The sequence below is a fragment of the Musa acuminata genome, chromosome BXJ1-11, assembly GCF_036884655.1.
Source record: "Musa acuminata AAA Group cultivar baxijiao chromosome BXJ1-11, Cavendish_Baxijiao_AAA, whole genome shotgun sequence".
Classification (NCBI taxonomy): Eukaryota; Viridiplantae; Streptophyta; class Magnoliopsida; order Zingiberales; family Musaceae; genus Musa; species Musa acuminata.
This window is the reverse complement of record NC_088337.1, coordinates 7,120,620-7,136,122: the sequence shown is the minus strand read 5'-3', so window position 1 is coordinate 7,136,122 and position 15,503 is coordinate 7,120,620. Positions and strand designations below refer to the sequence as shown.

General features: G+C 40.9%; 3 protein-coding genes across 4 annotated transcripts; 1 reads left to right on the top strand and 2 right to left on the bottom strand.

The window, feature by feature from the left end:
• Nucleotides 1-1,394: 1,394 nt before the first annotated feature.
• Nucleotides 1,395-4,732, bottom strand: LOC103970733 (manganese-dependent ADP-ribose/CDP-alcohol diphosphatase). The gene is made up of 2 exons (XM_009384641.3): nt 4,497-4,732; nt 1,395-2,620 (listed from the first exon to the last, which is right to left on the bottom strand). Exon 2 carries the CDS (start codon nt 2,572-2,574, stop codon nt 1,633-1,635), a length of 942 nt encoding a protein of 313 aa, XP_009382916.2. The 5' UTR covers nt 2,575-2,620; nt 4,497-4,732; the 3' UTR covers nt 1,395-1,632.
• A 161-nt stretch (nt 4,733-4,893) lies between these two features.
• LOC103970959 (proline transporter 2-like) lies at nt 4,894-8,758 on the bottom strand. Its single transcript, XM_009384869.3, has 8 exons — nt 8,528-8,758; nt 7,886-8,110; nt 6,739-6,833; nt 6,073-6,259; nt 5,872-5,996; nt 5,582-5,797; nt 5,269-5,499; nt 4,894-5,182 (listed from the first exon to the last, which is right to left on the bottom strand). Exons 1-8 carry the CDS (start codon nt 8,661-8,663, stop codon nt 5,033-5,035), a joined length of 1,365 nt encoding a protein of 454 aa, XP_009383144.2. The 5' UTR covers nt 8,664-8,758; the 3' UTR covers nt 4,894-5,032.
• A 1,503-nt stretch (nt 8,759-10,261) lies between these two features.
• On the top strand, nt 10,262-15,503 carry LOC135597112 (thiol protease SEN102-like). Of its 2 annotated transcripts, none has more exons than XR_010481119.1 (2): nt 10,262-10,786; nt 13,167-14,932. XR_010481119.1 is itself a non-coding variant. In XM_065089638.1 (2 exons), the coding sequence occupies exon 2, from the start codon at nt 14,969-14,971 to the stop codon at nt 15,404-15,406; it is 438 nt and encodes a 145-aa protein (XP_064945710.1). In that variant the 5' UTR covers nt 10,290-10,786; nt 14,953-14,968; the 3' UTR covers nt 15,407-15,503. The 2 variants fall into 2 exon arrangements, 1 of the variants encoding a protein (XP_064945710.1); XM_065089638.1 differs by lacking the exon at nt 13,167-14,932 and adding an exon at nt 14,953-15,503 and having other exon boundaries at nt 10,290-10,786.

The following is a 15,503-nucleotide window of genomic DNA, read 5'->3' as shown; positions in this document are numbered from 1 at the left end:
TATGTGATTTTATCCTTTCAGAAATCGTAAATTCCAGAAAACACCTTTAAAGACAAAGATAATCCAACGGATTTATAAATTTTTGATTCTTTTACTCCTCGATCAATTCCGTTTTAAACTTCTTTTTTATCTATGTTCTAAAGAAGCAGTAAAACATCTTCTAAACATTGTTGCACAATCGATACGTTGTGGAGATGCCAGGTCCTATGTTCCTTGTAAGAATGTCTTCTACACAGTACTATATAATGGAAGGAAGCCAGTTTAGAAAACACATATGGTGCATCGATGATTTGTAAGATTTGAATTAACTTTCCCTGTGAGGCAAGCTGGTGATTCTGCAGACTTGTATCATTGCAGCCAAGGCTTGTTTTATTTAACCAGCACAGCTGCAGTGGCATCTTAACTGTAGTTATTGAAGGTGTTGTCATCTGCTATAAGTACCAGCATCTGTATCAGGGAAATTACAGGGAATAAGATATTATAGTGGTCTTTCTTGATTGTGCATTCTGATTATTGACCAGTGCAATAGCATCTTTAGATCGCAGAACTTGTTGATCCCATGTTAAAGAAGTCATCAAAGTGATGGATCAGCTAATTCACAAAAAAGATCATCCATCAGTTGTTTTTAGTTGGCTTCCATGCAAATCAAATTTAAGCTCAAGTTGCTAGAGTCATGCATAAACAACTTAATGCTGCTTATGTTCTATGACCTCTTCTGGAGCTACCATGCATCAGTTCTTTAATTTGATTAAAGAATAAAATATAACCCTACTCCTAAAAGATTAGATACCAAACTGGTGCTAAATAAACATGTTCATGGTCATTTTTTCTTGTATATATGTGCTACTCCTTTTAACTGTAGATGGTATGGAATCATGCACTGGTTTGTTCTTTAGACATTTGTAATGGGAGAGAATTCTAAATAGCACTCTTGTAAAGTAGGTTCTTTCAACATGAAACTTTATATGCCTTGTAGCAAAAGCAGTTTAACAATTAATACTTAGCTAATCAGTGATTAAAAAAATCTAGTTGTACAAACAAATAAGGTTAAATGATAAAGCACTACAAATTTATGGGAGAAACCTTAGCTTTCAGATTCTGACACTATGATCTTCTTTCTATGGCAAAACAAGAACAATTCTTTAAATATCTTCTGATTAACTTCATAGCAGACAATGAACTAAATTAGTTGATAATGACATCCTTGTCCACCACAATATTTGTTTCACAGAACAGGAAAAAAAAAGTCTTTAGCTCAACCTGTACTTGAATTGAGTATAATAAACATACCGCATGTAGCTAAAAGTCAAGTGACAAAATCAGTAAATAAACACCAGAGCAATCACCCTGATTGAGTATAGAACACAATATCAAGCATAACAATCAGATGACCATTGTGGAATGCCAAGAATGCATTTATTTTGAACGACCAAATGTTTACAAATATTTGTTTATAATAATAATTATCTGAACAAGGTAAAGCTAATGACTAAGCTTTTTTCATGGACATCTTTATTAATTATATATGTTTTACAGTTGGAATCTGTTAAAAAGCATGATTAAGTAAATTTCATCCTTCAAACAAGGAAAACTATCATCAAGGATATATTCCATATTTTTGCTTGTTCCTAGTTAGTTGAAAATCATCTCAGTACTCATCATTCTGTCGGTACCTATAAGAGAGAGTCTGTCATGATACACATCTATATACCCATATGCATTTGATTCAGGAGGGCACTCTAGGGCAGCCTCGAAAACACGATGATGAATGCCAAGGGAGTCGACAGTGTAACCACCTTTATGATCATGACCTGCAAAGCAAGCCTTCACACATTTATAGCTGTGTATCAAATTCAGTACCTCTTCATAGTCCCACAGGAGTGCCTTGGCTGATGCAGCTTTAGGATGCAAAGGAAGGTGGCAACATATAACAACCTTCTGTTCATTCTTGGTGGAATCTTTAAGGACATCATCAAGCCAAAGCAGCTGTTCCTTCCCAATAGCACCATTGAACATCAAGAATCTTTTCTCAAGGCCTACCATGCCATTTGGGCTGTTTTTATCAGAATTAGGGTTCTTTGCCTCCAAAATCTGCATAGCTGCCAATGCATTCGGGTGACCCAATGGCCAACCAATTGTGCTAATCTCATAGGCATCCAAAACAATAAACCTATACCCAGGACATGGGGAGAAGTCATAATATGCATGGTCGTGAACAGAGGGCATATTTAACAATGAGATTAATTTGCTGCGTGGAAGATTGTAAAGGCAGTGATTGCCTATCATATGATAGGTGGGACCATTAAATCTGTCAAATTCTTTCACGACTTTCTGCACAGTGATTAGTGACTTGTCCTTGGGACAGAACCCATCAACAATATCCCCAAAGTTCATCAAGAATTGGAGCTTCTTGTGATCATTCCACTTACTTATGGCTCTTTGTAACACTTGCATGCTGTGACGATAGTATCGAGGGACACCAGAAAATGAGTGACCATCAGGGATATCAGCATACTGGACATCTGATATAACCCCAAAGGAGAATAGAGGCTGTAATCCAGCTAAAGTAGCCATTTGTGCAGCCGGTTGTAGCAAATCACGGGCAGACCCTATAGGATCTCTGCAACAGGTATTGTTCAGAGAAAATTAAACATGTAACAGCATCTGAATGCACAATAATTATATTTATAAACTTCTAAGTAGCAATATGAAACAAGTACAACTACACCGTGAAAAGGTCTAGGTTCTTAACAAAATTAAAATATAACTCACAAGGTCAGAAGGTCTTACCATTTCAGTAGGAGATTAGAGGAAAAACTAAGGTCATACAAGCGATACTTCATAGTTGTAATGTGCTATGCATGTCAGCATGCAAACAAGCTGTAGCAAAAGATTAACATTAAGACTAGTCGAACCCATGTTTATGATTATTTCTTAAGGGTCATTTCCATCTTATAAGTCACTATCACACATGCAAAATGACACAAGGAAAATCATGATCAGGTCAGCCATTTTTACTAAAGAGTATATGTATTGTTTCTTACATCTTCCTCACCTTCTTTTTTCTTTTGAGGAACTTTCACGATCAATTATAAACTGCATAAATAAAAGATACCGAGTATGCATTCTACAGAAACATGAAAGAGAAGATTAGGTAAAGCGAATGAATGATAACACAGGCATCAAACATAGAATTGAATGCATGCAAATAAGGAAATATAAGAAAAACAAATGATTCCTAAAAGCAATGGGATGACTTCAATCCTGGTGGTAAAGATAAACTAAAGTGTGTAGTCGGAGAAGACAAACAGACAATGCAAATGTAATAAATATAAGATGCTTACGACACTAATGCGATTGCTATCATGATACGTAATGTTTCTAAACGCAGAGGAGCTTGATCAGCTAAGATCTCTATTACATCGATGAAAGATGATTTTAAGATGTAAGCAACATGCGTGTGGACCACCCAAAGCAAATTTAATCTTCCATCTCCCACCGAAACAGTAAATCCATTATAAAGTGCAGAGAACAGGAAGACCATATGTCCACTTTTGCTCATTTTTCAAGAACAGAAAAGATAGTCTAATAATTCAACTTTTTTTGTCTGTGCAGTAATCAAATAAATAGACAGGAATGAATTTTGAGAGGTCCTCATGTTAATTTTTCATCACAGTAAAAAATTGCATCTGAATTAAGAATAAAAACTGCTCTGAATGAACTGATTGACAAAGCTGACAAATTGAAGTGACTATGGAGCCCATGGCAAACTCAAAACTAGGAATGATCCGTAATAATGCTGGATTCTGGGACATGAAAGCAGCAAATTTATTGGAAAAAAAGAAACCAGAACTTAGAACCAAACCCCTGGCATTGGGCACCAACAGACTTCTAACAAAAAACTAAATCCAGGGCTGATTAAAATTTCCCTCAATTAATTTTCCCCTTATTTTGCTTTCAGATTTTCTCGACCGAGTGTTATGGCGGCAATAGCATCTGGTACCAAAATTGATAAACATGAATGACCTCCCTTGACAGAAGCAACATCTATCCATCACAAGTCTCTTAATTCTTGCCTCAAAAGGATAATGTGACAACATTTAATCTAGGGCATAAAGAAAATTTGGCAGAGTTCACATAATGAGAACTCACCTTTCACTTGTTATAACGATTTCTACCTTGAAAAGAATAATCCCTTGACAAAGAAAACAATTACCTGATCTATCAACATGCACAAATGAAATAAATTTGTCTGAATATTAAGTTCCAGATGTGAAAATAATCTTCCAGCTAAAATTGCTCCTTTCTTTCGTAAATTGGGGGAGAATAACAATACATTTTAACCATGTTCCACCTAGCGCGAGAAATGGTTAAATCAACGATCATTCCTTACGGGTCTCTTTTTGCAACAAAAGGAAGGAAAACATCAACCAATCGCACAATTATCGCTTTCTTGGACGCAAACAGGACAAAGACATAAGGAAAAAGAATTAAACCTTTGGCAAGTAATTGGGCCAGGGATCGATCTTGTTCCAGATCACGCCGATGAATGAGGAAAGCAAGAAAGCTGGCGAGGGACGGAACGGTGGATGTTTTCGGGAGCGAAGCTGGGAATTTTATGCTCGTTCGCTTCGTAAGCCAAGAAGAGATCTCCCAAATCTGTGGACCGGATTCCACGGCATTTGAACCCGTGAACCCGTGAGGCGTTCGCTATCGACCGAAGGCATTCCGGTCTACCGGTTCGGCTCAATTCTTCAATGGTCTTCTAAACCGTAGATAACTTCAATGGTCTTCTCATGAGCTCTAATTAATTATTATTGATGCGTACGAATCCAAAAGAAATCTAAACTGGCAGAACGAAATTGAGATTTTATGATCATCTTTAAGAAACAATTTATAACATAAACCACAATTTATATGTTGCTTTAGAGACATAAAGTTGGTGGTGCAATAACATGTTTATCCTTCCCATAAACCATTGCATCATACGTTGACTCGGTTGACTATCCTGGTGTTGTCGTTCTTTCTCTGATCATGTATCTGCAAAGAAATGGTATATCCTAGTGTTTTGTATGATCAAGCGCACTGCCGCGGCTGTTGTCACAATGGACATAAGCGAGAAGAAGAAGATGTTGGCCCAGTGCCATGCCTTCTCCTCTCTCCCGGCCGTCTTCCCTCTGACCTGATGACGAGGATAGCCTCAACTTCAAGAATCTCTTGGGGAAGCGAGAGCAAGAATAATGGAGGAGGAATCAGGAGCTGCCTTACCTTGATGAAAACCATGCTGGGGAACACGAAGGTCAGCGGGAAGAGCGTGAAAGATCCGAACAGGTTCACGAAGTCTCCCATGAAGGGGAACAAGGCGGTGACGAAGGTGTTCAGCCCGAAGACCAGCGCACGTAGCGCGAACCGACGACGAAGGTTGGCTTTGGAGAACATCCCTTCGTCGAGCTTCTGGAACTTGGTGTCAAGCGCTTCATGAATTGGTGCACAGAACATCTGATTGCATGGAGATAAAGCACAAAGTTTGGCATGGGATCGAACTATGATTCGGATAATGGATTGGTAGAACAGAACTCACATGCTGGGAGACGACACTCTGCAAGAAGGCAGTGGAATTGATCAGCACATTTCCCCATCTTGGTCCGCTCAACTGATACGGAAGGTACTCCGAAACAGAGGAGCCATAAGCCCAGTATCCGGCGATGCTGATGCCATAGTAGACTGCAAGGCCAACTGTGTATTGCATCATCAGAGCCTTTCTCATGTTAGCCACGACCGGCTTGCGCAGAGTCGACTGTAGCACAGTGATGATCTAATGAGCATAGCCAAGCAGTGATTCTAGCAAACCCAGTCGGTCTTCTTTCTCACCTGGATCTCCGGTAGCAGGCCAGAGGTGTTGCAGACGAGAATAGCGGCAATGGCGCCAAAGGCATTGAAGACCTTCTCTACTTCACTTCCATGGATGTTGTAATCCTTGGTTTTGTTCGCTTTCCCTTCATTTAGTTGTGCTTCTCAACGTAAGATGCATGCTGTCAGATAAACACAGTGGAAGGTGGAGGGGAAGAGTACCATCTTTGACGAGGATTGCCACAAGAACGACATCGTAAGTTACGGTGAGCACTGCGGAGGTTGCCAGCCAATTCCTCATGGCTGACATCGTTGGGACAAAGTACGCAAAGATGAAGTAGACAACACCAGTTGCCAAGATGAAAACTTGGAGCCTCAGAGGTGAGTTGCTGAACTCCAAGTTGATCTCCTGTGCAGAAGGTTGAGTGGAGAGCGAGTGAATACTTGATCACAGTGGAAGCTGAAGACATGATCACATATCTGCATATCGGACATCTGACAGTCTCCATTTCCTTTGAACAAGCTTGAGCAAAGAAACTCAAGTTGCATCTGCTCAAACATGCCTACTTGAGTTGCCATGATCCCTTAGAACTATTACTCTAGAAAATAACAGTGTAACTTTTGTCTCTTCCAAACATCTTCTTTTAGTCTGTTGCATTAAGCTAATCATATTTGAAGTTCAACTATGAAAGACCTTTAACTATGTATTCTCCCTTCCTTTAGCTGTGTCTATCTTTACATGTATAATAAATAAAGACAGATTTTGGATCAAGACAGACTCTTACAATAAGTTAAAGTGCCTCTCTAAAGGTTTCCCATTTGAGGAGACAGACAAATTCAAGGAACATGCTCATGATTCTGATATGGATATCAGCTGAAGTGAGATACCTTCAAAGCCCTTCCTCCCAGAAGAATGAAACCCATGTTACCAAGAAGCAAGGTCATGAACTGCAGGAACCATGTGAGGTAATACATTCTCCTACCTGCAAATTAGAGACAAGTTTGTCAGCAATTTTCAGTGCAACACCTCTCTAGTTTTGGTCTCTCTTTTGTCACAAAATCATGTGCCAGATTTTCTAAGATTTGATCTTAATATATTAGATACGTCCACCATTAAAATTGTGTCCTGGTCACTCAGGTAAACAAGGAAATTGCCTTAAAATTGGAAGAGGTTATGAGCAAAGCAAGTAGTGCTCATATTATATTGGTATGAGGAACTCAAAGACTATCCCAAGCCCGGAAGAAGCCATGGAAGATGGAAGATGGAAGCGTCAGATAGCCACAAGCTTCCAAGGTAATGGTCGACGTAGCATCACATGGCTTACTAAATCCAAAGGGAAATAATTGCTTTGGCCCCATGCAATGATATGTTTGACTACAGTGGTTTTAGATCTTGTGGACAAGCGAAAGAAACGAATCATCAAACCGCACCAAAGAGAAAAAGTAAGAATCCCAGTGATTCATAGGCACCGATTGGTGGCGTTCAGTGAACTGCGCTCTGCATGATCCACCATTGAAGTCCAACCGGAGGGTAAAGTTCCAATCTTTCTGCCGTAAGAGGGTCCATGTTCAAGCTCATCCTCTTTTGGTGAAGAAGAAGAAGAAGAAGAAGAAGAAGAAGAAGAAGAAGAAGACAGGCAGCTAAATTTTATGAACATGAATCCAAGACTAATATGTACAGTATCGGCTGCAATGACGTACTTTTGCTGGTTGATCATTTGAGAACGCAATCGGAGTGACACTTATGGAAAGGTTCCCGTGAAGAGATAAGCTTTTTTTTCTTATCACCTTTAGTTCAACCTCAAAAGATGGAAGGCCACTTACTCCGAGGTTCCATGTTATTGGCCCTAATATAGATGATAAGATGATACCACTACTCTTTCCCTGTGCCTTTTAGTCAAAATCCTCCCATTTCCACAGGCGTGGGAGTCATCCATCGGTGCATGTCCCACCAGTTAAAGAGTGAAGAAGAATCATGCAGTCTTCTTCGTCTCTTCTTCTGCAGATTCTATGAGAGAGTGAGAGAGGGAAGTACCGAAGACGAAGCCCATGAGGTCCCTGTATCTGATGAAGCGGTGGCCGTCGATAACATGGAGTCCAGACAAGAGCCAGTTTGCGTAGTAGGCAAAGGCTCCTATAACAGCAAGGCAGGTGAGACCCCATGCCCATCCCAAAGGCACCAGCATCAGGTTAGAGAAGCTCAAAACATAGGCACAGTTGAATCCAGTCACTATCATCAGCCCTACTTGTTGCCATGAATCTGCAGCCGGCATCAACAATCCATGACTAGAAAATAAATAACATAACCTACAAGAAAAAGCCAAGAATTCCAAAACTACAGCAACCAATGAGCATAGAAAACTTGCAGTGCAGCTGCTGCACCTTTCTAATTGCCCCAAGCCAGTGAAAGACATCTAGAAGTACTGTTGACAATGAATAAACGTGAAACTTATTCCATGAAGACAAAGTCAAACAGCCGGTCTTGCAAGGAATCTCATGAGGAAAAGAAAGACTCATTTGTCGAGGAATCTATGGTTTACTGTAGTTATGAAGCATGTCTTGCAGAGAAGGGGATCACAAAGAGAGAAGTGGTGTAGGAAGCCAAAAACGAAAGGAAAGGAAGGAAACATGCATGGGGTGTGTGTGTGTGTGTATCGATCGAAAGTTGATGACAGACCTTTATCAACAGCATGAGCTGAGGTAATCACATATTCTTGCTGCTTCTGGCTCTCCGCAGGTGCTTGGCCTGACTCCAGGCTGAGTTCTTCCACTCCATTCCCCACCACAAACTCTGTTGGACCTGCTTGATCCATCTCTCTCTCTCTCTCTCTCTCTCTCTCTCTCTCTCTCTCTTACATACAGGTAGGGAACAGTAGTAACAGTATACCTTGGAGAGAAGATGGAGAAGAGCTTTCTTGCACTGGCGGATTATAAATAGACAGATTTAAGCGGTGTTCTCGGCCGTCCAACCTTCGTCTCTCGCGTTCCATACTTTGAATCACAGCTGTGGAGACTGTACAGCCGCTTGTTGATTGGTCCACACGTGTGGGGATAGCATGGGCCTGACGAGCCACTCAATCCTTGCGTGGCATCTTGTATCAGTCTTTCACGTTCGGCAGATAAGAATACATAAATAGCTTGAGGTCTTTACTTGCACTATTGTAACTTTCTTCTTCTTATACATCCAACTTTCTATTTCTTTTCCTGTGACACTCTCACTCCTCAGCATCAGAAAACGTCGAGATTAGTGAAAGGTCCGATGCGCCGACGCTCCTTCTTTGAATCCACTACAGATATAACTTTGACGGAGATCAGCTTTCTCAATGTAGATTTCTTCTTGGCCTTGAATGATGTGATACAAATGCAAAAGGAGACTCACTGTTGCAATCACTGCCCTTGCTGAATGGGCTTATCTATCTCTTCGTCAATGGATGGAAATCCACGGAGCCAAGAATGGAAAATTCTCGGTCGTATCTGTCATCTTCTCTCACTAATTTCGATGTCAGATTTCGATCTGCCGACGAATGCGACTCTTTAGATATGTTTTCCTTGCCAAACAAATGCTTCAGTGGGATCTACCTGAAATATTTTTCGTGTCTTCTTGTAAAGCATGAAGTTTTTCTTGCATATATGTAGTTAATGAACTTAAACATCCTAACAACATGAACAAGGAGCTAAAACATGCAGATTATACTGTTCTAAGACTGACTGGAAACAGGAGAATGAAGCCCGAGAGGAGATTTACTAGGCTCAACAGCTGTAGCTTCTGTAGTGTTCCTTCCAAAAGGATTCCAAAGTTGGTGCAGGTCGGCTCAACCGATCATGGCAGGGAGGGAGTAAAGTTAGAGATTGTTAGGCTATTAGGCCTGTTGGCATTCAGCCAGTTCATGGCATCCTTTTGGGATGAGAATACAAAAGCTACATCCAGCTTCAAGCTTCAATTGTGAGGATTCAAGTTGCACTGAAGCAAGTCAATTTCATGGTTTTCTAATCCATAAATCTTTTTGAGTTTTATAAGAATATATATACATGGAACTTTAATTTAGTTTAGGAGACAATATATGTAATTTTTGTAGTTTTTCATATTGTCTTAAAACATCTATAATTGACTGTCTTAAATCACATACATACATATCCATCGAGAGCTTATATACGGAATATCTTATTTGATTTGGAATTTTTGTATATTATTTGCCTTAAGGAATTTATTGATTTGATGTGAAGTATTTATTATTTGTTAGTCCTCCTAAAGTCAATTAACATTATAAAAGATATTCCAATTCATACGCAAATAAGGTTGCAAATCTCACATCCGACCCGATTCGGGCCAAGATTGGGTTCCCCGAGTCGACTCGTGACTCAAAATGCGCTCCCGTCGTGGCCAAGTTTCGGTTCGCCGAGTCGACTCGTGATTCAACTTCGAATCCCGACTCCCATCAAAAACCCTCTCCTCTTCTCGGCTCTTCCCTATCTCCCTCTCTCTCTCTCTCTCTCTCTCTCTCTCTCCTCCCTCTTCAATGGCGTCACTCCTTCGCGATCTCCTCCTCAAGAAACCGCCTCCTCGTCGTGCTCTCCGCTTCCTCGTCTCTTTTGACGAGCTCCCTACTCCCGATCCCTATCTCTCTCCTCTCCCGCACCAAAACCCTCCCCAAAGATCGCCTCTCCTCCCTCCTCTCCCCGATGCCGCCGCCGGAGGAGGGCCGCCGCCCTCGCTCCGCCACACCCTTCAGGCGTACCCTGCTTTCCCCCACTGTTTCCTTGCCGCCCCGATCAATGTCCCCTCGCCAGATGGACCGGCCGATCTCGACGGTGACGGCAGCGGCGGCACGACGACCGTGTGGGCAGATAGCGTGAAGAAGAAGAGGAAGAGGAAGATGAACAAGCACAAGCAAAGGAAGTTGAGGAAGCGCCTCCGTTACAAGGCAAAATAGATCTGGTTAGAGATTATCAGATTAAAGTTTCAAGTTTTCCTCGCTTTTGCGTCTATCTTGACTTGGATGTGGTTGATTGATTGCGCCCTTTCGAAAACATAAGATGGGTAGGAGAAGTATTACTCCCATTTATTGGTTCAGGATACAGTATGTTGCGGTACTTAGTCAATGCAATCTTTCCTCAGTAAACTCTTTCACCTGAAGGAAGAAATCGCAACTCATTCTAAAACGATGTGTAACAACTTCTAATTCCATATTTATGACCATGTCTTTTTGCTGCATCCATGTGATACCTTATTATATCCGTCAACAGTATCTATCTACTGATAACTGGATGTAATTTTCTCTTGCTTATTTGTGATGTGGATGCTGTAGCATTACCTGCACACAGACAATGGCTCAAATTGTGGCTTTGAGCAAATGTTCTGCGGAGTGCCTTTCGGTCAACAAGAATCTATAACTTGACATGATATGTAATGTTTGGCTACCCTGTTTGCCTGATTCTCCACATTTGTGGACAGGGAAATAGAGCTCATGATTCCTGTATGCACTGCTAGGGGCTTTTCTGTTAAAAGGTTTGTTTTGTGTCATGGTTTGGTAGCTCTTATAGCAAACCATGGATGAATTGTGAGGTTATAGAACTATAAGTTGTAGATGAGAATGGTCTATGTTTCTGTGCCAAGGATAAAGCCACAGAAATGACTTATGTTTAATGAATTGTTTTTCTTATGCTCTATTTCACTTGATTTTGTTGGCTCTAGGATTTGGCCCTTGTCTATTTCATTTGTTATTTTTATACTGAAACTCGAATTAAACTTTAGGTTTTTTTTAATTGATAAATTTTTGTAGTGCTTGTTCCGAGACCTGTAAGGCTAATCCTGTTGTAGAAAGAATTCCTTGTCAACTGCAGTTTAAGCTATTCAATATGAAAAGCAGCCATTAGCAGCAATAACAACTGATCCGTAAATCAATTGTACCTCTACCTCCCATCATTTCACAATATACAACGGATCATTCGGTATTAGAAGTTTTGATCAGCCAAAAATGCTTTGACCATCCAAGCAGAGGACATATATAAATCCTTGGTATATATATAAGTCTAAGAGATATCTTAGAAAAGATTGCTCTCATTTGGAACCATACCTAAAATTTATATTTTGTGAGAACGATAATAGGACACCTGAAAAGGATAGAATCTTAACGAATATATCAAGGTTGTAATCTGCTTCAATTGAGCCTTGACCTAGATTATGAGTCAACATAAAGTGAGAGCAATCTGATGTGGTTAGTTATAATGAACCTGTGAAGGAAGATTTTGTCAAATGATTACGGAATATTGTAGATGTTAACTTTTGCCAGAAATAACTGTTAAGTTGGAGATGAAGAAAGGCTTTCATTAGCTAGGTTGCTTGATTGACATGAATGGTGGTAATTGCACTTCATTTCTTGGTGCAATTTTTATATTAAATTCTCATAAGAGGTTCTGTTTGATGTTATATACCTAAGTAGATAGAATATTGGGACCTTGTCATTTTTGCAAGCCCCCACAGGATAGTCATTGACCTCTGTGATGGGTCAATATGAAGGCAACTTAATGCAGGTAATGGGCAAAACAAATCAAGAAAGCCAAGACCATGGTTTTGAGTTGGTTGTTCTAGGCAAAAGACTATATTGATTAGTATCCAGCATTCGAGAAACTTTAGCTGAAGATGCAGTTTTCTCATTTTCTGATCTAATACAGCATAGATTATGAGTTGTCATGTTTCACGTTCAATCCTGTTTATCAGTTAATAAACTAATGATCGAGTAAACAACAAGAGACTTGAGTGAATTGTTTTTTTACCAGGTCTCATTAGGACCATTTATTTGCAAAAGAGAACCTGATGTCTTTTTAGGGAGGGGTGGAGCAAATGGTTGATGAACTGAGTCTTTACCGCATCAAATAGAACAAAAAATTTGGCTGTTTCCTTGTTTTCCTTATCTTTTCTCGTTCTTCTTTGTTCTTTCTTCTATTGTTCTACTGGTTTTCTTCTTCTATGGCTGCTTATACTATGAAGCAATTTGATCTTCTTCTTGTTTAATCATAATAGCCCTTATCAACATTGTGTTTAACTTAATGGAAGTACCGTTTTGTCCATTTTGTCTTAAGAACCATCATGTTTCTGTCATTTTACTGGTTCAACGGATATATACCTGCACCTTCTGACTCTTGATGCACACTCATCTATCTAGATTTTATACCAGAAACCAGAATACTTGCCCATCTTCGCTTGTCCGTATAGCTTATATGACAATCTTAGAGAGAAAAGTTCTGCAGTTTTAAGTTGTTTGCCACTTTGCCTAGATACAAAACTTATGGCTGCCTCATACACTTTCCTGCTTTAGGGAATTTGAGCTCTGCATCGGTCGTCACATTGTTGACATTAAGGACTGAAGAACTTGTGTCCAGCATGGATGTTTTGATGAAAGTTTGTTGATACTTCCAGATACCATTATGATTCTAGGGTAGATTGGCAAGCCTGGGACTGCCAATCTTGAAAATTTTATAAATTACGAGAGAACCGTTATATGAAAGCTTTGCAAACTTATTGATGGTGTGTTGAGGTTGCCTGCAGCCAAAGCATCTGAATTCGGAAAACGGGTGTATTCCATCTCTTATCTTTTCGGGTTTTTTATTTCTTGGCTACGACTTGCTCAGTTTCCTTCTTATATCAGTTGATTGGTTGATCAGTTTAAACAGCTCCTTTTATGCACATAATTTTCTTGCTAAACAGAGCATGTGGGTTGATTTATGTGATCAAGGTTTCCTCTTTACTTGATCATCATCTCCTCACCTCATCTTCCTTCTGTTGGAATGGCAATAAAGAAATGTTCTTTCTTCTTTGTTCTGTTTTTTGAATCATGGGGTTGATTTATGTGATCAAGGTTTCCTCTTTGCTTGATCATCATCTCCTCATAATCTTGTTCTTCGGTCTGTTGGAATGGCAATCAAGAAATGTTCTTTCTTCTTTGTTCTGTTTTCTGAATCATGGTCAGTCCCTTGTGGTAAGAAATCCTCAAAAGTCCAACAGTGTGTCTTTGCTTGTTAGCTCAGTTGACGCATGCACAATTACACAGCGCTGGTTGGTTGTTCATAGGGAAGATAACATTACCAACTCGTCCTTGTTGATAGGAAAAATAAAGTGCTGTCTACTCGTCCCGTCACCTAGTCCAAGGCATGGGCAATTAGGCCCACTCGTAAGAGAACGCTTGTACGCATTAAAACCAATCAGCATGGCTCAACATCCCTAGCTCTTCCTTATGGACGAAAGGCACGGGGGATCATCCCCTGCCTATCCAAGATAGGTCAAGAGTCATATCATCATAGTCATCCTCCGAAGGACGTGCTCATCAGTTACGACTATCGATAATCCCCGAGTCAAGTAGGAGATATCCTAACTCATCGTTGGTCTCACGTCATCAATCGCTTAGGTATAAAACCCAAGCTCCTAAACCAAACAAGGGCAAGCGGGCTCTATCCGAACTCTTTTGAGCTACTAAACTCTTTGCACCTACTCTACTGACTTGAGTGTCGGAAGGGTCGGGTCGAGATATCTCTTGACGCTAATCGCTTATGTAGGACCCAGGCATGCCTAAAGAGCACCTCAGAGTGATTCTAAACGCTTCTAGAAGGTCAAGACACACCTCGGGACAACCCCGAGCTTCCTCTAACAGATAAGTCGCTCCCTGAGACGATCGATGGATCAATCGTCGAGACCTTGCAACATCTCGGGAGTCCACTTGCCACCTCGATTGCCCACTCGAGCCGTCTCTCTCACCCCGATATGAGATCTTACAATGGATCCGTGACTTCGGGATCAAACCGGAGGATGTTTCGTCATCCCTATTATTTTGTTTGCTTGCAATTATTGTGTTATCTGTAAATGAAATCTCAATTACAACTCTCCTACTTGCATTATCACTCTACTTTTCCTGTGCAAGTGGCTTTTGCATTGCCACATCTGATTACAACTTTTCTTATGATGATATTAACATGTAGATAATATGGTCTGTGAGATAATTAGTATTATGATATGAGGAGAATTAGAGAAATTTAAGTAAAGAGGAAGCTTCTCGTTGCAAGCTTCCTCTCCGTCTATAACAACCAAAGCTTCACTCTATGGATTCCCAGTACTCAAGTGGGCACGATGGAGAGCGTCTTCTCGCCGGTGCTCGCTTCTGCGTTCGCACGAGCCATCCCGTTCGGCGACAAGGACTTGGCGTCGGAGGAGAGCCTGTGGGACTCGTACGAGCGGTGGCGGAGCCACCACAGGGTGTCGCGGCACCCCGACGAGGCGCGGAAGCAGTTCGACGAGTTCAGGGAGAACGAGGAGTTCATCCACGCCTTCAATAATAAGGAGACTCCCTACAAGCTCGGGCTCAACGGGTTCGCCGACATGGCGAACGAGGACTTCCGAAGCTGGTCCACTGGCTCCGACGTGCACCGTCTCCGGGGACGAAGACGACACCGCTCGGGTGAAGAACTCGTGGGGAGAGCGAGGCTACATCAGGATGCGGTGTGGCATCGCCACGGAAGCTTCTTATCCCATCAAAACATCAGCCAATCTTTCAAGGATGAACTTTGAAGGCAAATATCATGTAATTCATACGCTTGGAAGATATTGACAATAGATCAATCAATCATATGCACACTCCAGTGGAACAAATCGAAGTTTCTATTTC